The 27425-nt window shown below is 39.9% G+C and overlaps 1 protein-coding gene across 2 annotated transcripts in view; it reads left to right on the top strand.

The window, feature by feature from the left end:
• DPYD (dihydropyrimidine dehydrogenase) overlaps positions 1 to 27425 on the top strand; it is a gene marked incomplete at its 5' end in the record, with an annotated part of 377500 nt that overhangs the window by 81884 nt on the left and 268191 nt on the right. For both annotated transcript variants that reach the window (XM_082483319.1, XM_082483320.1), the window contains one exon: positions 21538 to 21625. In XM_082483319.1, coding sequence (XP_082339445.1) covers positions 21538 to 21625 — 88 coding nt within the window. The remainder of the gene's footprint in view (positions 1 to 21537; positions 21626 to 27425) is intronic.

A 27425-nucleotide genomic window follows, 5' to 3' on the forward strand; every position in this document is an offset into this window, starting at 1 on the left:
CGGTGAGGGTGACAGAGCACTGGCACAGGCTGCCCAGGGAGGTTGTGGAGTCCCCTTCTCTGGAGATTTTCAAGACCCGCCTGGATGCAGTCCTGAGTAATGTGCTCTGGGCAATCCTGCTTTAGCAGGGGAGTTGGACTAGATGATCTCTAGAGGTCCCTTCCAACTCTGAAAACTCCATGATTCTGTGATTCCGTGACGGTGAAAAGTTTTGACACTTTGTTTTCACCTGGTCCACATCCCCAAGGATGGCAGATCTGAACAATACTGGGGGTTGGGCAACACACTGAGAGTCTGTTTGTTATATTCTCAGGGCTGCTGAGATGTCTTAAATGTATAAGGCTCTTAGACTTGATGGGCAGTTGTAGGAGAGCAAAGGCTGCAACTCAAGCTGGGAGGTCTGCACCATCTACCCCAGTGGTGGCTGATGCCTTCGTCCAGATGGAGCTGCTGAAGGGAGAAGCTGCAGTGCAGACCTCGGACTGCAGGAAGTGCCTTGACCCTTCTGGGGCAAAGATAGGCAGCAGACTGGTCTGCAAAAGGTGTGCCCAGTAGGAGGACCTCCTGCAGCACGTGGCTGAGCTGCAGGAGGTGGTGAGGAGGCTGCACAGAATCAGGGAGGCAGAGAAAGGAGTTAGATAGCTGGTTCCAAGCACAGCCTGCAGTGGACCCATGGCCAAAGCCCCAAAACACTGCGGTTTGCAGTGGACCCACAGCCAAACAATGAAAAAACTCAGAAGAATGGAAGCTTGCAATGGCAACAACCAGCAGGAGGGAGAGACTTCACCCAAAGCCTGAGGTGCCCTTGCAGAACCGCTTCACCCCTTCACTGACAGAAGAGGAAAGACCAGTCACGTGAGGAGAGATGCTGGAGCTGAGTAAGGCAGCTTGATCTGCTCTCCGTATGACAACCAGTCCAACTAAGAAAAAGTGACGGGTGACAGTAGTAGGTGGGTCTCTTCTGAAAGGGACAGAGGCACCCATTTGTCGACCTGACGCACTCTCTAAAGAGGTGTGCTGCTTATTGAGGACTCAAATAAGGGATGTCACCAAGATACTACCAAGCGTCGTACAGTCCACAGACTGTACTTTCCACTGTGTTTCACGTGGGCATCGGTGATACCAGGAGCAGTCTGAGGAGTGTCAAGAAGGACTTACAGAGCCCTGGGAGTGGCGGTAAAGGACTCTGTAGTGCAGGTAGTTTTTTCATCGATCCTCCTGGTCAAAGGGAGGGGGTTTGAAAGGGCCAGTCAAATCTGTTGAGTCAACAAATGACTACAGGATGGTGCCACAGCCAGGGATTTGGCTACTTAGGCTGTGGGACTAGCTTTGAGAAACAGTCTCCTGGGAGCTGATGGGGCCCATCTATCAGAGAAGGGGAAGAACATCTTCAGTTATAGGCTTGCCGAGCTCGTGGAGAGGGCTTTAAACTAAAGTTGCTGGGGAGAGGAAGCTCAATCCATTCCATTCCTACCAGTTTGATGCCAGTGCCAGCAATAGATACCCAGAGTCTGGAGAAGGATCACAGATCAGCAGGAGAGCACCTGGAGTGCAGCACAAAGGAATTCCAGACACTCCAGCCAATAAGTCAGCTTCATCGGAGCCCAACTTAAATGCCTCTATGCAAACACGTAGCGTGGGGAACAATCAAGAGGAGTTAGAGATGTGTGCTCGCCTGCAGGGCTATGATCTTGTTGCCATCACGAAGATGTGGTGGGATGGCTCCTATGACTGCAGTGTTGGAATGGAAGGATGCAGGCTCTTAATCAAGGACAGGCAGGGGAGACAAGGAGGGGTTGTTGCCCTCTGTGTCAATGACCAGCTGGAGTGCATGGAGCTCTGCCTGGGGATGGATGAGGAGCTGACCAAGAGCTTATGGGTCAGGATTAAAGGGAGGGAGGGACAGGTGATGTTACAGTGGGGGTCTGCTACGGGCCACCTGACCAGGAAGACCAAGCGGATGAGGCCCTCTATAGACAGATAGGAGCAGCCTCGCATTTACAAGCCCTGGTCCTCGTGGGGCACTACTCTGGTATCTGTCAGAAGGACAACACAGCAGTGCATAAGCAATCCAGAAGGTTCTTGGAGTGTGTTGATGATAATGTCCTCCTCCAAGTGATAGAGGAGCCAACGAGAAGTGCTATGCTGGACCTTGTTCTCACCAACAAGGAGTGGCTGGTGAATGTGAAGCTCAAGGGCAGCCTTGGCTGCAGCGACCATGAGATGGTGGAGTTCAAGATCCTTTGGGTGGCAAGGAGGGCGCACAGCAAGCTCGCTATCCTGGATTTCAAGAGAGCAGACTTTGGCCTCTTGAGGGGTCTGCTTGGCAGAGTCCCATGGGATTAAGCCCTGGAGGGAAGAGGGGACCAAGAAAGCTGGTTAATATTCAAGGACGACCTCCTCCAAGCTCAGGGATGATGTATTCCAGTGAAGAGGAAGTCAGGCAAAAACACTAGGAGGCCTGCATGGATGAACCAGGAAGTCCTGGACAATCTCAATCAGAAAAAGGAAGCCTACAGAGGGTGGAAGCAAGGACAGGTAGCCTGAGAGGAATACAGAGAAATTGTCCGAGCAGCCAGGGATCAGGTTAGGAAAGCTAAAGCCCAGGTGGAGTTAAATCTGGTCAGGGATGTCAAGGGGAACAAGAAGGCTTCTACAGCGATGTCAGTAATAAAAAGAAGACTAGGGAAAATGTGGGTCCTCTCATGAAGGAAGGAAATGGGAGACCTAGTCACCTGGGACATGGAGAAGACTGAGATACTCAATGACTTTTTTGCCGCGGTCTTCACCGGCTTGTGCTCTAGCAACACTTCCCAAGTCACAGAAGGCAAAGGCTCTCCCCAGAAGGACTGGGAGAATGAGCTACTGCCCACTGTAGGAGAAGACCAGGTTTGAAACCATCTGAGGAACCTAAAGGTGCATGAATCCATGGGACCTGATGATGGTCTTGAGGGAACTGGCAGATGAAGTTGCCAAGTCACTATCCATGATATTTGAGAAGTTGTGGCAGTCTGGTGAAGTTCCCGCTGACTGGAAGAGGGGAAACATAACCCCCATTTTTAAAAAGGGGAAAAAAGGAAGACTCGGGGAACTACAGGCTGGTCAGTCTCACTTCTGTGGACGGCAAGATCATGGAGCAGATCCTCCTGGAAACTATACTAAGGCATATGGAAAATAAGGGTGTGATTGGTGACAGCCAACATGGCTTCAACTAAGGGCAAATTGTGCCTGACAAATTTGGTAGCCTTCTACGACGGTGTTTTAGCATTGGTGGATGAGGGGAGAACAACTGACATCATCTACCTGTATTTGTGCAAAGCATTTGACACTGTCATGCATGGCATCCTTGTCTCTAAATTGGAGAGACATGGATTTGACGGATGAGCCATTCAGTGGATAAGGATTTGCCTGGATGGTTGCACTAAAGAGTTGTGATAAATGGCTTGATGTCCAGGTGGAGCCAGGGACAAGTGGCACTCCTTGGGGGTTGATATTGGGACTGATGCTGTTTAACATCTTTGTTGGCAACATGGACAGTGGGATTGAGTGCACCCTCAACAAGTTTGCTCACGACACCAAGCTGTGTGGTGTGGTTGACACACTGGAGGGAAGGGATGCCATCCAGAGGGACCTGGACAAGCTTGAGAGGTGGGCCTATGTGAACCTCATGAAGTTCAGCAAGGCCAAGTGCAAGGTCCTGCACCTGGGCCGGGACAATCTCAAGGGGGCAGGGGAGTTGGAACTAGGTGACCTTCAAGGTCCTTTCCAACTCTAACCATTCTATGATTCTACGATTTTTTAGGAACTACATTTCTGTATTCAAAACTGTAGCTGAACATTTTGAGCAGGAACGCTAATTGCTGGAGTGACAATGCAGACAAGTTTTATGTTAGCAAGAAGGCATGGTTTACAAAATAGTATTTTTGAAAATGGCATATTGGTTCGCGATACTTGGTTCAGGTATCATTTAGTGCTTTTGTCTGTTGGTTAGTGAGGCAAAAGATGTGTCACTCATTTTAAAGCTGTGGTAGTAAGGCGAGGTTCCGAGCCTACAAAAGTAATGCTGCTGGTCTCTATTAAAGGAATAGCAGTCTGTAACTGGACAGAAAAATTCAGACCAGCTGTGTTACAACAATATTGCAGGAATAAGTTTGTCAGTTAACCCAAGATGTACCAATATGAAGTACCAATACAGTGTGCACTTTCATAAAAAATCCTGTAAAATTAAACATTTGCATTTTGGAATATGTCTCAAATACCCGTTTCCTTATAAAAGGAAAATTTGGAAATGTGGCATTTTGAAAAATCAGCAAATTAATATTAGTACATTTATAACAAAACTATGGGTCTCTGAGCTGTAAATGCCAATCCTGGAATTATCATCTGTAGCATTCTGAAACACTTGGGCTTTTGGAATAGGTTTGGCTTGAAAAATTGCGCCTAGTAAGGGTCTGTGTTAGTTAATGCTCCCTACTGTTGTTTTTTCTTTTCCTCTCCATTTTTCTTAATCCCCATTTTTTCCCACTTATCTTTCCCCCACCCCCAGGATACAGTGTATCCGTAATTTAATCTCTTATTTCTCTAAGAACAAGGTGGTAATGTCATATTTTATATTCATGATAAATTAATAAAATATTTAATAGATACTAGCATAAGCCATTATGAACTGACTATGTAGGAAGGTGGAATACTTGAGGGCATTTGTCACACATAATTCATGGATGCCGCCTAAACTTCCTTTCAACTCTTTTAGTTGAGGTGGTTTGCGTTCCACACCTTACCTTACATATATTGTGAGAATTTGGAAAATGCTGGAACCCATGATTTTTTTTTTTGTCTTAATAGTTAGAAAGGGAACATTGAGTCACAACATCTAAAAAAGAGACTGATTTGTTTGTTCTGTTGGAACATGAAAATTATTTGAACTATTCATTATTATTTGTAATGTTTGTATTGTGAACTCTGGTAGTGATGAGGTAGATGCATTAACAATAACCCTTATCCCTCCAAAAATGATGGTGCACCATTACTGTCGCTCTTGCAAAGCAGTACTGTGAACTATAGTTGAATGATTATTTGGCTGAATCTAAAACTAAAATATGATGTTTACATTTTTCGATAGAACCTGCCTCTATTTGAGATTTATCTCTACACCGTGACTTAGGCTTATACTACGGAAAAAGTGTGTGTTAGAGAAGGATTAGGACAGGTATAATGTTACTGGTGTGGCAGTAATAGGATTCATCCAGTGAAGGAATGACTTCAGTTTAAAATATATGAATAGCTAGTGCTAGCCGGAGGTATTCAGAAAAAATAGCTTTACATTTTCATGCTAAGCAGAAAAATGCTGGTATAGCATAGTATACTCACTAGGCTGATGTTGAGAAATATGTCAGGAGGTTGTGTAGAGCTTTTTTCATGTTCAAAATAATCACTGCAGAATTTCATTTGACTGTGTAATATTTTTTGTCTTCACAAAGGCAACAAACATGCGATGTAATGTATAAATTTAATGCATATTTTTAATTACGTGCCAGAAAATTACTAATTTGCACTAATGGTAGGGAGACCGTTTTATGAATTACCAAATTGTGCAAATTAGCAAGTGAACAAACACAATAAAAAAAAGAATAATGTATCACATAGTGTACTTAATCTATTTTGACATTTGTGGTTCAGTGTTAACCGTTTATGCTGGTACATCATCGTGCACCGCGCTAGTAAACATACTTGAGTATATTTTAGCAAAGATCATGCTGTGCTATCAGTAGAGTACTTTGCCAGAGCTGTGTCACTTCTTCCTCTGTTGAAAAATGGGAGGATTATATTGCCTTGTGTAATATATTGTGGCTATTTCTATTACTTTTGTTTGAAGCTGTGGACAGAGTTCTGCGTGGTCATGTTTTGTAAACACAAATCAGTAGAACTTAGGTTGCTGGATTTTAGCATGTTTAAAACACCAAAATGGATTTGTGGAGAGATCCTTCAAACATACAGACAGGAACGCTGTTCTTAATTACACTGATTTTGATTTTTTTTGGCATTTGGGGAATCGATTTTTTTATTTTTCTCTTTGAGAAAGTAAACTGTCAAAAGCTGTCAAACTCCTGTCTCTCTGAAAAGCTCCTGGTCTTTGAAGGGGCTGTAGAGACTAGTCATGGATAAGGAAATGAAGGGATGAAGAAAAGACAGAGAGCTTTTACTGTTCTTCATTCCTGTCTAATACAGAAAGACAAACCTCTCATGATTGGCAAAGTATCCCATCCTCTGACTATGCAAAAAAAATGCTTCAGAGTGTAGAAAATAATGAGTAGAGGCTATTTCCAAGAATGTGTTTCTAGTCATCATGTGTCTAGTGCGTTTCAAGCCTGTAGTGAAATGGGAAATTAAGGAGTGGATAACTCTATCCTTCTGCTATTCTAGACTTGCAAAAGAAAAATCAAATTGTATTGACTGAATTACAAGTGACTAAACACCCTTTACTTGCATTTGTCGTCTTCTGTTCCACTGCTTCACGTTACAAAATTGAACACATATCAGCGGCACAACTAATACACTAGTGAAGCGTTGGTTCGAATTTATATTGATATTCTTTGCTGAACTGCATAACTTTAGTCAGAACTCACAGACTGAAGATGAAATCTATGTAGTTTCTAGTATCTTTAGGTACCTCTGTTGACTGAACAGTGTTTAACACCATCCAGCCCCTCGGAGAAAATACAGCCCTTGAATATACCTGAAAAGGGGCTGGAGTGGGATTCTAACACAAAGTATCTTTCCTTCTGCTGCTTAAAATTTGGAAGCCGTTATCAAGACGCCTTCATGCGGGCAAGCTAACTTCTTTTAAACTTGCTAACGAGGCAAGTTAGCAATCTGATAAAGCAGAAGCATCATTCACAATCAAACCTCTTACCAGTCTACAGTAATCCTGAATTGGAATATATCCTGCTGTGATCAGATTCAGGCCAAGGAGGAGGGGATCAAGTGCTTGGCTTGCCTGTTGGCTTCTTGGAGCTGGCGATGCATGAACGGAGCAGACTGACAGTACTAACCATCAGGGAGGTTCTCCTGTTGGCTTCATTTGTGGCAAGAGCTGAGATCCAGGGGAGCATTGAAGGCTTTTAGCAACGGTAGAGCTCAGGACAGGGAGAGTGGTGGTTGTGCAGTGATAAAAAGGGCACGGGATAGAGACCTTCAGGATTCTTACTGCAAAGAGCTTTAATAAGAGCTGTCGTGGTCTGCAGGGATCCTCTTCTTTTGACATTCATGTAGAGTAGAGAAAACAATTAGCTGCCCTCACTGTTACGGAAGAGAGACACTGGGAAGGAAGCTGCGCTAGTGATTGTGTTGATATCATAGGCTGTATCGTAGAATCCTGTAAATCCTGAGGCATGAAGCTGCTGGAAGTTATCAGATGTGTTCATCAAACCCTAATGCTTCTGGGTTAGAAAAGAGCCACACAAAAATCACAGCGCCTAACCCTGGGATGCAGGAGCGATTGGGAAGTTGCTAATATGTACTGTGTGTGTTTTTCTGTAGAGAGAGGAGGTACTAATGGAGAGTGGAAGAGAAGCAGCACTTTGTACCGATTCCTAGGCTTTCTGAAATGTCTCTGTGTGACTTCTCTGAGGAATGCAGTCTTTGCATCTTTGTGGAGTACTTTTTATATATATCAATTTTAACATTTTTCTGTAATTGTTTTCAAATAACTGCGTAAAAAAGAATTGCCAAAAGGCAGACATCTGCTCATTTGTAGCAAGAGACGCTATCTACCAAAAGAGAATATTTAAATCCTTCCAGCAGGTTTTTGAAAACGCAATGCCTTTGGGAAATGAGAAAAGTATGCTTTTTCGCTTGTACTACATTTACAGTCCTGGGATTGCTATGTTTGGTGTAGGTCTAACAATTTGAGCATGTACAGAGGAGTACAATGCCACATATTCAAGAACGAGTCATCTATCACACCATGGTGAATCAACAGATTAATGATTTTTTTATTCATCCTAAAATTTCTCTGAGCTGCATTTCTCTGAAAAAAAAATTTCTTTTAATTTTCCAGACAGCACTTAACTGCTGAGCCATCCTGGAAAATGTATTCATTCTTATGCCATTAGCTTCAGTATGGGAAGAAATGTGACAAATACTTTATCTTTTATATAATCTTCTTAAAAGGATGTGAAAATTCCTCCTACTTTATTTGTAAGGGTAAAACCTAAAATACAAGATTGGTTGTGCCTTCCTTTTAGCAACAAATGTTTGTCCTGTTTTCGCAAACACAGATGAACTGATTTTGGTCTGGTTGCCACCTAAGCCTTCGTGACATTAGCAGCTGACCAATGCCTTTTCTATGTTTAGCTAGTAGATGGAGTATTCTTTGCCAATGTGCATCCACCTAAAAGGCCATGCTATAGCATTTAGTAATCAAACCCTTTTAAAAATGTGTTCTGGTGGTGGTATTTGAAAATCCTTCTATATAATACTCGCAGATTTTAGATCCTTTGGGTACTGTTATTTTAACTAGAGTCCTTTTATTTACCCTAATTTTGGAGTGACTGGTAAGGGGCTAAAAATAGGGATTTAATTTATAAGGAAAATGAATACTTGTGTCACTCCTGTAATCCTAAATAACTTGAGAGATATGTGAACTCTTAAATTCTTTGAAGTTTGCTTATCTCTGCGGGAAACCTCAACTGCAAATAGATAAGCAGACATAAATTTGTCATTTTTAAAGGCCATTATTCGGCATACTAGGAGAAATCGCAAAGATAGTGTAAACCTGTTAGGTCATCTAGTCCAGCCTTCTGTCTGTGTGACTTTGCAGTAGTCCCGGTTGGTGAGACTTTAAAGGGTGAACAGCTGTCTTCTGTCCCCAATTGAGTAGTGTGCATGTAGGAGTTTTTCTACTCTGGATGAATGAAACTCATAAGGTAGAAGTATTCAGTGTGGTGCTTCTGTGAACCATCCTTGCCACCAAGAGGGGGTCAGGTTCATAAATTTATTCAGTGATCGCTCAGATCGATTGAAAGTGAGCCTGCATATTACCACTACTTGTCTCCATAAGTTTTGCTTAAAAAAAAAAAAAAAAAAAAAAAAAAAAAAAAAGGAGAGAGAAAAAGAAAGCCTTTTGTACTTAAATTATGTATTGATTTCATGTAAATGTCAATAGTCTGGAGAGTGACTTTTGGCTATATCATTTATGTACGTCATCATACTGTGAATGTTGTAAAATTCTTCACAGTGAAAGTGAGTATAGCAAAATCTAGATATACCACGTACATACCAATCATTTGGTCTTAATGAGTTAGTGTATTTACTTCTAGTAAACAAATAAGACTGAATTTTCAACTATCTACTATTGAAATGTTACTTATTTCTTTAAACTCAGGATATTAAGAATGCAACATTAATTCTTAGTGTAATTTGTAGAGGGTTTCTCTTTGCTCTGTGCTGACCTCTGTAGTTTGCCTATATGATTTCTTTTATTGTGTCATAAAGCTCTTTCATTTGCTGAGGGGATACTGGTTTTGAATCTTTATTTTTTGAATAAATTTAAGGTAGAAAAGCAAAGTCAAGTGATTCCCTTGAACAGCAAAGCATGCAAGGAAACGCCACCTTTTTTTTCAAGATGTTTGTATATCATAAACAGGGATATATTATTTTCCTGTGCCTAAAAATGTATCAATGATATGCAGTTTAGAAAGTTAGAACCAAAACAGCAAGCATATTTCCTTTTCTCTGGGTCTTGATGGCTGAGCATATTAACAAGTGACAGTGTCACTTATTAAGGTGTCTTAGACAAACCTCTTTATTTGCAAAAGAAGATGGAAGACAGTCATTGTACACATGCAATTTCTAAAGAAAATATTAAATCTTAGAATTCTCTACTGAATTCTTGCAGTTTCCACACCAGTAGATCCTCTCAAGGAAAGGACATGAGGAGTGGCACGTGGTTCTCAAATATGTAGCTGCGTCAATTTTGAGGTGAGAAAAGAGTGAGGACGCTGGAGCTGTTCCTACTAGTGTGGCTGCTGGGAACTTACTTCTGGAAGACTTGCATTAGGTTGGTTTAACAAATGGCTTAAGGGCTTTCATTATAAGCAAATGAATGGTCTAACTGAGCCCCACTGGGCACTACCTATATTAAAATAAAGCACAGTTAAGTAATCTGATAATGAACTAGAGTGTTCACCATCTGGCAGGACTGAGCTTTACTGAGGATACCCTGGCTACAAGTTTTAAAATTTCAAAAAAGATGGTCGACTGGTTTCAATACCTTATCTCCTGCATGGGAAGAAGCATCTTTATCAGGTTCCCAGTGGAAATGTGACTGACCCCTTAGTTTTCTCTGGACTTCTAAACTGTAGTAGCAGCCAAAAATGTTGTGGGTTTTTTCTGCTAGTCTGAAAACAAGGGAAACTGCAACTTTTATTTTGAATGGGGGCTTCAATGAGGTAATGTGTGCTTTTGTCTGCTTCCAGAGGACGCTCGATGTAGGGTCAAATGTTCAGGTGACACCAGTGGCAAAGCCTGCACAAAGCTCCTTGATCTTTTACCTTCCTTCCCCCGACGCCCCTACCCCTTGCTAATAGCACCGGGGGTTTGGAAAAGGTGGGAACGGGTTGTGTGCAGAGAGCAGTGAAGCCTGCCTTGCAAGTGGCTGGAGTCTAGATCAACATCAGATCAGTTCTCTGGGCAAATAGCAGGATGATGGTAAAGAGGGAGAGCCAGAGAATTCTTTGGAGCTCAGATCCTAAACATAAGGGAAATGTTAGCTTATGCTGCTGTTACTGCCTTTGCCAAGACTGCTTCTGCACAAAGGTTCTTTGTTGAAATCACTCTTGCGTTAATTGTGGTGGAACTGCTGGCGTGCCTAAATTGCAAGACAGATGAGCGGTAGCGCTATTGGTCTGATCGTTAGGCTCTGGTGTTGTAGTGAGGAAATCAGTTTCTTCTGGGTTCGTAGTTTTTAACTGGGAACATTTTCTTAACTTTTCAATTTTAGTTACATTATACTTTATGATAGATTGTTTATATATGTTATTAAATGTATTAAATGTTTTCGGTACAAATAAATGGTAGAAGTGTGCTGCTGTTATTAATGATGTATTGTACAGAGTGTAATTTGTAAGATGTGCGTAGATGATGAAGGCATTTTGGGAGAAAAAAATGTCTGTGACTGAACTGGGAAAGTGTAGTTTTCCTGAAGCGAACCCAAAGGAGTTTCACTGACATTAAGATAAACAGACAACAGGTGTTTCATATTTTGAAAAGGTAATTTACGCAGGATAAGAATCATGCCACCTAAAAATAATTTCTTCTCTCCTAAAAAGCCTAGAAATAATCCTTGATATAAGTCAAGAAGTCTGTCTGTAACGCTTCTGGGAGAACAGTCCAGGTGAAAGAAGATTATTGTGTACAGGGCAAGCTATAATAAAAACTGTCAGTTCTGTCAACCCTTCTGTCTAAGGTCTATAGAGGATTAAAAGGATATTGAACATCATGTAACAGCTGTCTCCTGTGTGAAAGGGATCACTATTGTGGTGAACATAAATGTACCCATTTAAAAAAACTCCGTAAGGCTAGGTGTGGCTGGGCCACAAGTGGTTGCTTTGGCAGATAAAGTGCTGCTTTCAAGGACTCGAAAGAGCACAGTCCGAGTTCTAAACACGTAGTATCGAAGTCTTATCGACGAGTGTGTTGCTTGTGCATCTTTTGCACTACTGGGATAGCATGGTATTCCATCAAGTTTGGCATAATAAGCAACAAACTATATTGTGTTCTCATGGTGTTGAGAAAATATTAATTAGTATGTAGTGTGAAATGTAATCAGAGAAGCTGCAAATTGATTTTTAACTACTTTTTAACTCTAAGGTTTAAACAAGAAGATGTTGTTGACAGTAATAAAACTTTAGTTTTTCTGGGTCAGTTTAATGAATTTTGAATGTTGATTAATATTTTTGAAAACACAGAAATTTCATAATGCTTAATACGAAACGAGAAAACAGGAACAATGATTAGAATGAATATTGCTGTAAATCTATAATATTTAAAATTTTTGTATTTGAAATAAAAAAGAGTTCTTTCAGTTCTGAAGTGAATGGGAGGAAGTAGTCTACCTGATATATCCTTCTCTCAGAAGGTGCAGGTTTGCTTATTTTTGGGCGTTTGGTTTTTGTTGGTTGGTTGGTTGGTTTTGTTTTTTTCTTCTTTCTGTAAGAATGAGGTATGAAAAATGGATAGCTATCCAGATTATGGAATGGATTACCCATGTACAGGTAAATGTGTCCCTCAGATACTTTAGTACAGACTTTAATAGTTGCAGCACCTGCTTTTCCCTATACGTTCATGTGTTTGGCCGGTGGTGTGGGTATAAAGATAAAGCTGAAAATCAAACTCAAGATAAGTAGATTTTTCTTCTGAAAACATATCCCATACTTTTGTACATTGCTAAGTTCAACTTTATTTCCTCTTACATTCATTTTAAATAAATAAATGTGAATACTCAGATTCCCAAATACCTTTTCTTTCATCGTACAAAGCAACAATCTTTAGGCCAGTTGTGTACTAAGTCCTACTGGAAGGAGTATACAAAATCGTTTTTCAGAGAGCAATGGTAACTTCTCAGGCAAGCACTTGTTGGGAGCAATTAGGCCATGGAATAGATATAAGATGCGAGGGCTGATTGCAGTACCTAAACTTACATTCTAATTCTAATACAATATTTCAGAATAGAAATTCAAGCACCGCATTTGCTGACTTTTCAGTTTAAACACGTCTTGTAACATTCAGCGTATTGTATAACACTATGTAAATGCTGTAGTTTTGTACAAGGCTCTTACAGGATTGTTTTAAAGTTCTTAACCCTAGCATGGAAGTGTTAGCAACAAGCTAAGAAAGCTGTCTTCCATAGAGGATTTTTTAAAAAAAGCTTAGGAAGAGATATGCAGAAGTAAGCTACTTTTTTTTTTTTTTTTTTTTTTTTTTTTTAAATCAAACCCAAATCCCAAGACCACTTGTCAGCTTTTAAAGCCAGTGGACAAATCAATGTATTGAATTTTTAAAGCTAATTGAAACCGATATCTAGCTTTTCATTCATGGCAATTGCAAAAATGTAGCAATTTAAATACGACCTTTTTGAAGCAGTACAGTAATACTGCCCTAGTCTGGGACAGAATATCAATAAAGGGACCTCATTAGGGAGGTGCCACAACATAAAGGATGAGAAATAACTGAAAAGATGAGGCGAACACCAGGAGTCTCCCAAGCACATCAGGTCCCGTTTCCCATGATAGCTTTCTGTGACAGACAGCACCCAATCTGGGAACTGCTGGTTGAGAATAACCTCAAATTCTTATTGGTGGAAAATAGGCTGATCTTGCTGGGACTTATAGCTGCTGTGTCTGTATTACGTAGAGCTAAAATCTGACTATGTTACCTGATGTAAACCCAGTGACAACAATAGTGTCAAAAATGAGAATCGGAGCAGTGTCTGATGTACCATGGTCCTGGATGGAGCAGAAAGAGATGATAACTTTTAATAGCCCTTTCCAAAACATAGTGTGCTGATAAACTGGAAGGAAACCTTTGTCACTTGGAAATGAATGCAAGAAATGGAAAAGAATGACATAGAAATGAAGAATCAGGGGTTCATTTTGTATCTTAAGTTATGGAGGCCGAGGTGGAATAATTGCTGAAGGTAAAAGCGTGTAGATGGGTTTGACGTAAGAGAGCCGTGTGGTACGTGAGTCTGCACATTCTTGTCAGGAACTGTATGGTTGACATATCCCATTTAAGATCTACTGCTAAGGAGAAAGAATAAATAGGTTTTGACATTCACTGGACTTCATGCCTTTGCACAATCTGAGAGCATTATATTCCCGCACCATGGCAATAATTTTTGTGAGGCATTATAACAACAGCTTTGTTTTTGAAGTCAAAGAACTCTGCAAGTTGTAGAGTGATATATAACAAATGGGTTATAAACATAAAGCATAGATTTAAAGATGCTGTAAATAAATTGACCTAGTAAAACTCTAAAGAAGAGGTAGTCTGTGTGGGAGTGAAGGAGCTAGTGAAAGGCATTCCATACAAATTCTAGTGCTGGCGATGTTAAAATAAATATACCTTTAGCAATAATATTGATTTGGTATAAGCTACATATAGCATCATAATAGAAATATGAACCATTTATTTGATTTGCTTGTTCACAGATTAAGTCCATGAGAAAGCATAAGATGTTTGAAAAGATTTGCATTATATATAAAAGAAACTGTTTTGATTTCTGATGTGTCAAAAGGATGCTACAGCTTTTCTGATTTGGCATGTGCTGATATACATGCTTTGTGCTACGATATCCTGTAAGACACACTGCTTTTTCTATTTTTAATCAATTCTAATTCCATATAGCAGTTTTACACTGTAACATTATAAATTGGAGACATACGATTAAAGTAATGATATACAAGCCATATAAAAGGAAGCGGGGGAAAGGCAGTAGTCTTTGAGGCTGTAAGTGAAAAATTCTTTGTCCTAGTAAAATGACAGAAGGAATTTAAGAACAGGCAGAATACAATTTCCCATGAACTGACTCGGAGCAGGCTTCTCGCCATGAGGCGGTGCTCAGAGCAGTACCTCTGAGCTGACTGCACAGCTCTGCCTGGCTGCGTTCGCACCATTCAGCAAGGGTTTAAGAGGAAATCCCACCAATCTGCTTTTCTTCTGGAAGCCACTATTTCTTATGTCTGATCACAGACTGGGCAAGCATGGTCCTGAATATGCTGAAGAGATATTGCTTGGCAAGGACGGTTTTAGTGCAGGAACCTCCCAGAAATGGAGGTTCTGAAGGGCTGGATGGTACATGTCAAGAACTCAGAAAATTGATTGAAAAGTGACTGCTGTGCACTCTCCTACACCAGTGTCGTAAATATGTGCTGGCGGACATTGGGTCACACTTCATTTGTTCTCAACTTCATCCATTAAAATGGAGTTATGCTGAAGAATGATAAAACATTACAGGACAGAGAAGTGGAGAAGTTTCAGATGAATGGGGAAAAACAGCTACAGAAAACAGGAAGACAGCCGAGCAGATGCAAAGGGGGGAGGAGAGTTCCTGCACTCAAGGGGGATTCAGAAGTAGATGAGAAAAGAAGTATTACGGTCGTGTGGAGAGCCAAAGAAGAAAAGAGAAAGATGAGTCATTGATGAATGGAATGATTTGGAGTCTATGTCCATATGATTCACTACCTCTTAAGTGTCCGAAAATAACCTTGTCTGTAAGTGCCATTATTCTGCACTAGGGTAGGAGGTTTTTGTGTCTGAAGTCTAACTTCTTTCAACTCGGAGCATTTCTTCCTTTCAATAAAACGCACCTCCCTTACACCTCCTGTAGCTGCCAACAGCAATGTCATATCGGTCTCTAATCTTTCAGAGTACCTCTATTTAAAATTTACTTCCTCTGGTCATCTTAACTTACTGACGGAGAAGTCATCCCATTTACTGTGGGTCTGCAGAAGGCTTGCAGGACCCCGAGGCGACTGAAGAGGTATCAGTGATGGTGTCGGAGTCTTTCCTTCTTTTTTCAGATATGAACTAGTATTGCCAATTTACGTGAGACTGAGTGTTTTGTTTCTTATGGTTCCTGTGCATTGCTAACAGGATGGGCATTTCTCTTTGCAGTATTGCATATCCAGGACCATGATACCTGCTTGCTTGTATAGTCTGTGTTCACTGCCTTCTATACAGTTTCTGATGCCCTTTGTGTTCAGAGGCATTTCTTGGGAATTTTATGTTTCTCCTGTGGTCCAAAATTATTTGTTCATAGTTGATTCTAATTTAAGATTATTTTGTCTTCATTGTTACATTGCTCATACACAACAGAGTTCTCAGCCTTGCGTGTGCTTCTTGACTTTGAATGAAAACAAATATTCCTGGAAGTATCATTTGTCTTTGGTACTCGTCAAACCCTTATATCAACTGTTGTTGTGTTTTGGTGTTTAAACCCGGCAAGAAAATCTTCTTGTTGCTTTATAATCTTTTTCACCTCGTCTATCCGTTGTGAAATGTGATGAACAGGAAGACAAAAGGGTGTCGGACTTTTTGTTTGATTGTTAGTTTTGGGTGTTTTGGATTTTTATAAAGAAAATAATGGCAGCAAGTCTTTTTTTACAGCTGCCGGCAGTAGGTTCTCACCAATGGCTTTCCATTGCAGATCTTTGTCGTGACATCTCTTTTAAATAAATATATATATGTCCAAATCTCTCTTTAGGGCTGTGCTTGACCCTGTTTAAGTACAGCAAGATCAAATGGGGAGAAGAATGCCCAAGTTCTGCAAGACTAGCCATAAGTGGTTAAAGGATTGAACCTCAAGAGACAAACTTACGTGATGCTCTTCACTTCTGTCATCAAAGGCGATGGGCGTTCAACTTGGGAATTACAGATTTATTTGGAAATTACAGATTTATTTCTTCCTTGCATGTGGCTTTCTTATTCCCCTGTTTACCATCCCCACCTCAGGATTTAGACAGTGATGCAAGAGACTCAGAACCGAGAAGAGCCTTGACATCAGAACTGGGTCTCCTGTGCAAACCGGCTTCTGGTTTGTTAGGTGGAATCAGCTCTGCCATTCTCTTCAATTAATTGAGCAAAACCTCAGGAAGTGTATCTCTGTGTAAAACTGTTATGTGGGTATCATCTGGGCTATTTCTCTGAGCTGTGGATACAGGTTTAGAAACTTCTACAAATAGTAGAGCTGGAAGCCTTTTTTTCAAAATGAATGTGTCCTGCAGAAACCCACGTAAATGGATTAGGATTTAATCTGCTTGTAAACCTCTGCCAACAGTAACCATGATAAAGGTTATTTGGTCTGTTTTGTGATATATGAAAATTTGATAGATTATCAGCAATGATCTCTTGTGGAATATTACTCCAGGTTATCTTTTCAGCATACATGTGATTGAACTTCAGCTAATATTGCCAGTTAGATAGACAATTGTTTGCTACAGTTTTAGGTAACGATATAACTAGATTGTCTTTCTTTGTTTAGAAGCAAAAATGTGTTAAGAGCTGGTCTAGATGTAGAAATGAGACTATATTTTGGTCAGCTATTTTAACTTTAAAATAAAATATTGGGTAATATTTCGACAATTAAACAATGAAAACTATTAATTGAAAATTAGTCTTGGCCGTGGCTTCCTTTTCTCTTTTTCTTCTGTACACAAGAGTAGAGAACTGGTTCCTGGTATAATTTTTTCCTAAGGGAAAGATTTTGGTACAGAAATTGGTTACTTTTTTATCCGTTCTTTTCCTCATTTGCTTGCTGTTACTTTTTATGCATCATTATACCTCATGGTTTCTTGTATCTTTTTTCCCAATGGGTAGTTTTTGTTCCAGAAATTTGCAACTTTTATTTGTCTATTCAATTTTTCTTTTTTATTTCATTGAAAAAAAATTCACTACCTTGGAAGTGACTTATCCTTTTATTGTCTTCAGATGTTTGTAATCTACTGCTGTGTTGTGTGGTGTTTTTTTTTTTTATTTATTTTATTTTATTTGTTTTGTTTTATTGGTATCTGTGCTATTAGAGGTCGATTAAGTGAGTTTGTGTGTGTACATGCATGGTTTTACGTGCTTATTTTGCACTGCCAAAATCGATAGGTACAAACCCGATAGCTGATACTACTGCATAAATATCCTTTGCATGCGTTATTTTGTGCCTGAAAGGGATTCACAAGCATGCTCACCTTAAACGATAAATAACTTCAGTGTTGCAACGTTTCAAAATAAGAAGTTAAAAAGATTTTAAGTTCACTGGGGATACATATGTATAATTTAACACTGTTCAGTAAGAGATGTAAATTTTGAGCTTAGATGTGTGGGAAACGTGAATTTCTGTCATTATATAGTCACAGGCGTGTCTATAAAGCTATGCCAAATGATAATATTTGCATAAATATTTATATAAATATGCTATACTTGCATAGCATTTATAGGGGTTTATATCTAACTTAATTTACCATTTCATAATGAGACTGAGTTGAACCAACAGCGAAGTGCTTCCGAAATGGAAAATATCATTCCTTTTCTTTGAGTTCCTCAAGTTGGGGTTTAGCGGTGCAAAGGCTGTGGTGTTGCCTTTTACGTAGGAATCCATATGCATATGAACTGAATATGGTATCTTTTAAGATTCAACATAGCCTATATGTTTCTAAAGGAGATGCTGTTCCATGAACAAATAGGGGAAAAATTGATAATAGGGTGTTTTCTGATAGTTGGAAGCATTTTTCCTATATTTTTATGAATAAATGCTGAGATATAGAGTCTGAGATTAGCATAGGCCTGGCTTTGTCTAATGTTTTTATGCAGTCCGGAATAGTATGACCACTTAACAACATGGATGTTTCATTTTGGTTTGTTTTTTTTTTTGCCTTTTTGTGTGTGTGTGTGTGTGTTTAGTTTTGGTTTGGTTTTTTTTTTTTTTAATAGTAAGCATGTAGCTCTTAATTTAAATTTGGTAGGAGCTAGCAGGTGAATTACATAAATTTAATCTAAATTTCGAGTTTGTAGTTTACATTATTTTGAACTAAAACCATAGTAACGGAGCAACCTTGTAAATTAAAAGGTGGGATTTCATAAGGTGGGAGAACAGTGACAGAAAAAGGAAAGAAGTGTCATACTTAATGTTTCCTCATATGGGGACACGGACGTGGAATGGAAGCTCATGGTAATTGTCGGCGTATTCCCTTAAGCACGGTATTTTGCCTGTGATTTTTGAAAGGATCAATCACTTGCAGCAATTTATGTAATAACTTTCTGGTGGGTGAATCTGCTATTTTATTTATGCTTTTTGCCTGGTTCACCAGTATGCAATACCTTTGCTCCTTGGTACAGGAAATGCACTCTGTAATATCTATTATGGTATGGTCAAAGGATAATTTATTGTCAGATAGAAAAATAGGTCAACACTAATGTCACTTGATGATCAACCCCCCAAGTTTAATAAAACACCTCACCAGCATGCATTCTGCACAGTGCTTGATGTTTTATTAGGACTACAGTACCTAGCTATAGCAGGAGTGTAATTACTGAGCTGTCAGGGTGATAAGTGGGATTAATGGCAGCCTGGTGCACTTTAGTCTGCAGAGTGCTCAGAGAATCGGAAGATGGTATTATTATAAGAGAAAGTCTGGACTGGCATATTCATGGCACCCTCCCCTCCTCCCCAAAGCTCGCATTCAAGTTTGCGTTACCCGCCCCCCCAATAGCTGACATTTTCAACAGCTGTTATTTGTGAACCAGCTCAAAAATCAAAAGAGAAATAATTTGGGAAAGCCGCTTGCTAGCCGCAGCGGGTAAGCTGTACCCTGCTTATCCTGCTAGGTGCCGTTCTAGTCAGTTTTGACATGAGGTTGTTCTCTATATAATCCACAGAAATGTATTTTATGTTAAGTGCCGTTCTTTTGGTGTTGGATACAGGACTGTTGTATTTTAAAGGAACCCACAGTCAGGAAAGTGAAGAGCAAAAAGTCAGAATGGAATTGTTGCCTTTTTTAAATGCGTGGTTTTCCACTTCTGTTATTTCCTTACTGCCCACGCAGGCAAAATGATCATCTGAACTCTCACAGTGGTGTATTTTGTCTAGCGTATATCCTTTTTTTCTGCCTTCTAGTACTAAAACTTTGCTGTCTTTCAATCTGCTTAGAATGCTAAGAGCATCCTCTTGACTCGGTGCTCTGGCCAGATCAAGCCTTTGAGGTCCCCGCTGGCCTGCCTTTGCTTGTTAAGGCGTTTATAACGCGTGCCTGTCAGTGGCTCGTACTGGGCAGCGGTGTATTTAACTGCCACAGCTAAACCTGCTGCTGCTCTTCTGCCGGAGCCCTCTGACATCCTAGCTGGACTAGTAACCCACCGCGGTGTTCAACCTGGATTTGGCTTCATCGGATTTTTCAGCTTTTGCAGCCTGTGAGACCTGTTTTCCTTTAAATATCTCCTCTGGGACCTTTTCCCCGTGACTAGTGCCGTGAGAAAATCCAAACAGCCGCTGCCACATGTGCCTTCAAATTTTGCTGGTGCCATGGTGTCTGCAATACCCAGCTAGATGATAATGAATTGGAAGATGAAAGACTAATTAATCTTTTACTTAACTGGCTTTGCCTTCTCTCTTATTCCACCCTTAGTTAAAAAAAAAAAAAAAAAAAAAAAAAGAAACAAGAAAACCCCAAACAAACAAAAAAAGAAAACAGAAAAACAGAACAAAAGCAATGCGTGTAATTGACAAAGTCAGGCTGGTTTTTCACTCCAGGTATTTCGAGCATTTCATTCCTTTTAATGTGCTCTTCATTTCTTTGTACATGTAGGCCATAGGCCTCCGCAGGTTTCCTGTGTTTGAAAAGATTCTGTCCCAGCCGGTTCCACAGTGTTATTTTCTATCACTATGTAACAATAATTAAGGTGAACTTGTGGAACTTATGTAAGTAGTTGTGCTCAGATGACACGTAAAAACCAAATTTGATTTCGTTTTCCATAGATCGTTAAAACCACAATTTACATAAATTCTGTATGTTAGTAAAACAATATTGAAAGAGCATCTGGAATAACTTAATGAATTCTGAGATAATTAGTAGTGTGGCATTAGACCTATGATAATCATTGATATGTAAAACCAAAAGTGTGTACAAATACCTTTGTTTATTAGAGAACCATTTTAATTCTTCAGCTGACTTTTACCTTTTTTTGTTAGGTTTGCTTACTGCAAACCTAATTGCTTATGTTATCCTGATGGCTTAATCCTTAGATGGGAATTGTGCAAGCAACCAGACCGGTGCCTTCTCGTGGATGGCTATGAAGAAACAGACGATAAAACTTTGCTACTTACTGTGTTTTAAGATACAGTTAGATTTCATCATTCGGGATGCCAAGAAGAGGGTTTTGTGGATTTCAGTTGGGTGTACGTTTAAGACAGAATCATTTTCAGAGGTCGCAGGCGTATCACAGAAAACTCATAGAAAAGTGACTTGAAAATTTATTAGCCATTCTTATTTTTTGGCACACGCAGTGCAAAGTAATTCCTTCCTCTGTGGAAATACTGTTGCTTTCATACTTCTGATTGTCTAACATCCAGAATTTAATCCACAGTGACACTTCCAGAACTTCGTTAATTAATTCAGATTCACAGCACAGATGTTTTTCAAACCGAAAAAAGAAGTGGTCAGAAGTTTAGCAATCTTGGATTCCAGGGGAAAAAAATTACTTCTATGTAATTAGATGTTGTTTCCTAATACTTAGACGTGTAGTCCATGTGTTTGTAACTGCACCCTACTGCCTTCCTGTGTAAAGTGAAGTCAACAGAACGTAAACAATCAGTGTTGAATGCAAGTCAATAATGATCCTGTAGTGTTTTGAGGTTTTAAATACAAGTTTTATGAAAATGCTCTGTATTATTCCTTTGTGGCTAATCTTCTACCCTGTTAACTTGAAAACCTTATGCTATTGGCAGCATTTGTATTCCATGTCTCCTTGACACATTTTCTTTTATACCTGTAGGTGTTTAAAGTGTGCAGATGCCCCCTGTCAGAAGAGTTGCCCAACTCATCTGGACATCAAGTCATTCATCACAAGTATTGCAAACAAGGTAAAAGCAGATAAAGCGCTAATTGGCAGTTCTGTTAGTGAGATTGCGTTTCAAGGTTTATCTTTGTAAAGTCTTAAAAAAAAATAATGTTTTCAACAGATGCTTTAAAGTTCATCAGTCATCTAATTTTTAATTATTTTAGGTGCTGTTCTGTGCCTGTATAGATCGTGCAAATGTATTTCTTCAGGTCACTTTCTCTATAAAGCTTTTGGTTCTAATTGTTTTCAAGTATAATGATACTAAAAAAACTGAGCACTACAACATAATTATTTAACTTTGCTGTTAGCTGAGGTATTACAGTTACAAACCTTTTCTTTCGTTAAAGATATATTTTTTTCTTTTTAAGAAGTGATTATAGTTTAAATTTGCTTTGGGCAGAAACTTGGCATGAAGGCGATCATCTTAAGGAATGTTTTCTTGTAGTTTATAGTAAGAGGCTCTGGTTAATGCAATGCAGTCATTCATTTAGACTCTTAATAAAATACTGCAGGAATAAATTGAACGCCCTCTTTGGAGGTACTGTACCTTTTCCTTTCTTAATAAGCTGTTATACTATAATCATAATGAAATCTTAAGAACATTATTCTGATTTGTGGTTTACAAATGACTTTTAACAGTCAGAAATAAATAAAGATGACTGCAAAGTTGATGTGACAAGATTAATTAGGCTGTCTGGGATAGCCTAAAGATGACTGGATATTGATTGCCCCATACCTTTTAAAACTTACTTCCCATCTGTGGAATCATTAGCTGCCGTGTGATTTATTTGTATGAGCCCAACTAGACTCATAATCTACTGGGGGTGCTACAAAGATTTTCTGGCTGCATTTGATGTTCTGACACGTCTCACTGTTCGATGCAGCCGAAAGGGCCAATGCAGGTAAAGCTGGAGTGAAGCGGGCACCAGCAGCACAGCCGTGTGCGAGTTAACAGCTGCGTTGCTTTTACTACACCGTGTGCTGTACGGAGCAGATACTGGTAGATTCTGCACCTTATTAACATACATGTATCAATTATAACATAATTATGTGTCGGTGAGGTTTACAGTAAATGGCATTATGCCCAGCATCTGCATATGGACAGTTTTCTTATATAATTTGTACCCTGTCAGTGCAGCATTTATTTTCATGAAAGTAGGCATCTGTTTGCAACCGTAGTACTGTATTTGGGGTACTGCTGCTTACTGCCTCTTCCAGGCGTCGTGAAGCAGGCGAACTGAACAGAGAAGGTACAAAGCAGTAATGAAACTGCTAGTCTCCATCTCATCGTTGTGCTGTAGTTCGTTTGGGAAACCTAAAGTAAATTTTATGACAGTATGTTACCAGGATGGTCTTTTCTGATTACGGGTTAGTTATGCTACTGCTTTGGATAGGATAGGGTGGTGTGGTGTTGAGGAAAGAAAAAGGGCCTGATTATCAAAACATAGAAGCTGGGAATAAGGAACCGGGGAAGATGGATTGAAGACTGCAACAGAAATTGTCAGAAGAAGAACACCAGTAACGTGTTGGGATGAGAAATTTGGGAGGTCTTTTAGACTGATGGCCTCAGAAATACGATGCCCCTTTGTGCCTTGGCAGAAATGGTACGTCATTTTAACAGCTGATTCATTCTGAATTCTGTGAATCCATTACAGAGCAGAGAAAATCAAGGTGGGGTGACTGCAGAGCTTTGAGAGTTTTATTTTGGTAAAGGTATACTTGGATAATATTAGGAAACTGCCTCAAAGGTGTGAAGTGAATGAAGTCTTTGCCCTGCTGCAGCCAATGGGTACACTCTTACAGATTTTAATAGGGCCAGATTTAACCCTCAGGTGGTCAGTGAGGTGGATCAACCCTACAGAGTTTTGGCTGTTTGGCGATAACTCTTTTAAATCATCTTGGAAGCTGCAGATGCTAGGCAAGACTCTGGTTTTGCCCTGAGTGGGTGACCTGATCCCATGCTGTTTTATCAGGAAATCCTGCTTTAGAAAAGAATTGCACTATACTACCCTCAGGAGATTTAACATTCTTTACGGAAAAAAACTATGTATCTTAGATTACTGAAAAGTACTTACAGCCTTTCTTTTTGGACCCCATCTGTGTCTATCTATAGCTTCTGTATCGACTCTCAAACTAGTTTTTACAAATGTATACAACCCTTTTGGTAACTGCTTTTACCTCGTGTTGATGCCTGAGAATTGCATAGACAGCAGGAAATATTCACACACAGGAAGTTTTGAAGTCAGGTAGTCAGTTTCTGCTCGCCAAGATGTTAGGAAGGGGAATTGCACGCCTAAAATCAGCGCTGCTTCTGTCAAATCCAGTTCAAATGAGAGTTTACATATAGTCTTACACTTTGCATTCTCTCCTTACCCTATTGGAAGAAATCTGATACAGCATGGTAGTGGAAGCATTTCTCCGCAACAGCTCTAACGCTGACTTTAAAAACAAACAAACAGAAAACAAAATAAAAACAAACAAACCAACCAACCCAACAAAACCCAAAAAGCCAGAAGTGAGAAAAACCCACAACCCGATATGCTTAGCGAATAGCCGAAGTTGTGGGCTGAGAAACAAGGCTAGGAAGTCCTGCGTTATTTGTGGCCTCCACGTCAATGGCTGTGCCTCCTGCACTTCATGTACCCAGCAACTTCTTATGGAGATAAACACTGCGTAGAGGGAACCCAACCTTGGCTTGATGGCTGGAGTCTGCTAGGCTGAATTTTCCTTTTGATGAATTAGCTTTGGTGCCTTTGCTAGAAAATATTTCTATTATTACGAGTTCTGTTCTTCGGAAAAAGTAACAGGAAATTCTTCTGGTTTCCTTTATTAATAGGATTTTTTTTCCAGGTATAGGTGCGTACTACTGGTTTTACACTACTGCACTTTGAAACTCCTTGCTTTCTGCCAAACGAGCAATAGATACAAGGTGGAAGTTGAGAGAGGGGTACCAAAAGTTGAAGCCATTCACCTCAAGTCATGACCCTGGCAGAGTCTGTGTGAGAGCCCGCCACCATGGCTGCTCCTGCACTGTCCTCTCCCCTCTGTTGTTCTGCTGCTATGGTGGTTGGGGTACCTACACCATACAATTTTAAAGCAGACAAAAAAACCAAGAACGGTGTGCTTTTGAAAACCACACTAAAACTTCTAACTTACAATTTGGAAAATTTTTAATGGAACCAGTAAGTTAATTTTTCACTTTGTTACTGATTTTTCTAAAGTTTTATTGAAATAATAATTTGGATATCATTCAGCAATCTGCTTGCTGAATACTTTTGTATTATTGTCATAAAAGTATTTACCTCAGGTGATCAAAGATATTTTACATGTCATTGAAAATAGTCTTCAAAATGATACATCATTTTTGCTGTTTTCACCTTGTAAATAAACTTTCTTTTTAAATTTAAAAGCTTATAAAGAGATCTGGTAGCTTCTAGACAAAATAAATAGGCGAAGCATAGAAGATTCAGCTGTTTGAGATCCATAAATCCAGGAAAATGGGGTCCTCTTTCTAGGATTATTGAAGTCCCTCTCCTGCTTCTGAATCTTTCTTCATTACTCACTCGAGAAACTCCCTTCAGTAGGTTACCCTTCTGCTTGTTTAGAGGAGATGCAGTTCAATAAATTCCTTGTCCTCGTCCCAGTGTAAGCAGTAAGCAGTATTACACGCAGGTATTTATTTAAACTCGATTCATTATTAATATAGAGTATTTAGACAGCAGCGTACTGAAAATGTATTACTTTGTCAGGTATTTAAGAGCTCTATTGTATGTAGTTTGTTTTGTTGGAAAACTGCTATAGCAATCATAAAAGGTCAGGGATTCTTGTTCTCTTAAGCCTGAGGCTTTTTAGATATTTACAGGCCATGTACAATGTAGCTGTTCTGGCTGTTCTGCCATTAGACCTGAGCTCAGGAGTAGAAGAGGGACAGAGGAGGAGGGGTTGTTTCTGGGTTGAGAGGGTAATTGAATTGCCAGACTCAATGAGCCTTGAGCCTCTTTGAGAAAAAAGATGTCACTTATGCTGTATTGTGTTAGCTGCTGTGATTCAGTAGAGTTTAGGCCACAACTTCCATTCTCTTTTTCCATACAAACTGGATTATAACTCCACTTATAAAGGTACAATCTCTTCTATTGTGTCTTCCCAGTCAGTGTTTCTCAGTTCGTACAGACCACTAGCAATTGTGTCTCTCAGAGACCAGACTTCAAATTCACCATGCACATATTACTACTTTTGTTTCTAAACATCAAATGATGACAAACAAGTATTCTGACTTCCAGCTGTCCTCTCTTTAAATACAGCCTTCACATTGCAAAGTGTTTATTCTTTGTTTTATAATGCACAAGTGCCATCTTAATTATTTCTTTATTTAGAAAGAAAAAAAAACACTAAGAAAAAAAAAAGTGTTCAGCTGCTGCAGGAGAAAGCTTTGTCCTCCCACCTCTGAACGAGTACCAGGAGTGATTTTAGGATTTTGTCCTCCTTTCCCCCTGTTGATATGTCAAAGCAAGAAGGACTTGGTAAAATGGAGCTCCAGCACCTGTCATCCTTTAGGGCTGACAGAAGCAAATATTATACAGCAGCAGAAAATCCTACAGCTTCCCAGAAGCGATTCTCAGCCTGAACATTTGCAGCCCGTCCAGCTTTCCTCCTGCTAAGCAGAAGTGTGTGCCAGAGGAAGCTGCCGCTTAGAAAGCAACAGCTGCTCACATGCTCTACCTTTGTAATGTTCAGCGAGAGGGTCTGGGAGCTTTTTGTTATCAGACACCTTTATGGTTGAGTAGTCGCACTGAAAAGCAACTGTTGGTGCAGTTTAGGCATGGGGATATTAAGTTGTGTTACATGGCACAGGCAGAAGGAGTGAGTGACTCAGCCTTTAGAGTCTGAGTCTATAATGAAGAATTGGGGGTGCAGAAGTATCTTTTGTGTTATCAGTACTCAAAAATCACGCTTCGTCGCTGCAGCCCTCTGTTACTAGCTCTCACATTTTTATCTCGAGTCGTGCGGTATTACGATGATTCCTGACACTGATTCAAGTTTTCTCCTTGTTCAGAAAGACCATGTTCTCACATATCGCGTAATAATAACGATAAACTGGTCTGAGCTGACATGTCAACCTTTTTCTAACAGACTTTGTAAGTGGATGTAAGCCTTCTTGTGGCCAGCATTAAAAAAAACAACCAAACAAACAAAAAAAAAACCAACCCAAAAGCCACCAGAAAACAAGAAAAAAAACAACTCAGAGCCCCAAACCAACAAAGCCATGCTGCCCTCTGGATAAAAGGTTGTCCCTGGACTGTGCAGAATGCTGGCATGGAAATGGGGGGGGGAAATTGAATGCCAGGAGGCATTCAATGTACAGACGAAGTTGAGGAACACAAGAGTAAGTTTTAAGATTTCAGAGGAATGTTTAGTTTTAAATGAAACCAAGGGAAATGGGGGGGTGGTTGTTCAAGAGAGAAATTTGTTTTTTTTTAAGGAAGAAATGGGAGATGGAACAAACTGGAAGGCAGAGGTGGATACCAGGGGATAAGGGTGAATCTGAAGTTCGGGAGGTTGAGGGAGTAAAGAAAAAAGTGTTTGTGGTAATGTACTGGAAATGAGAAAGAAGGAAACGTGGGTAGACAAAGGGAGGCAGGAGATGAAAAGCTGTGGGATCATTAAGAGAAAATGAAATGAGGAAAAGATTGTAAGGGAGAAAAGGTGGTGAGAGACATAGGATTATGACAGGTGAGAGAAACAGAATGATGGTTTTTCTGTGCCAGAGGAACTCTGAGTAAATTAACAAAGGACATCTATATGCCATGGCAAAGACGGTAGAA

This window comes from Vanellus vanellus (genome assembly GCF_965231255.1).
Source record: "Vanellus vanellus genome assembly, chromosome: 5".
NCBI classification, from domain to species: Eukaryota; Metazoa; Chordata; class Aves; order Charadriiformes; family Charadriidae; genus Vanellus; species Vanellus vanellus.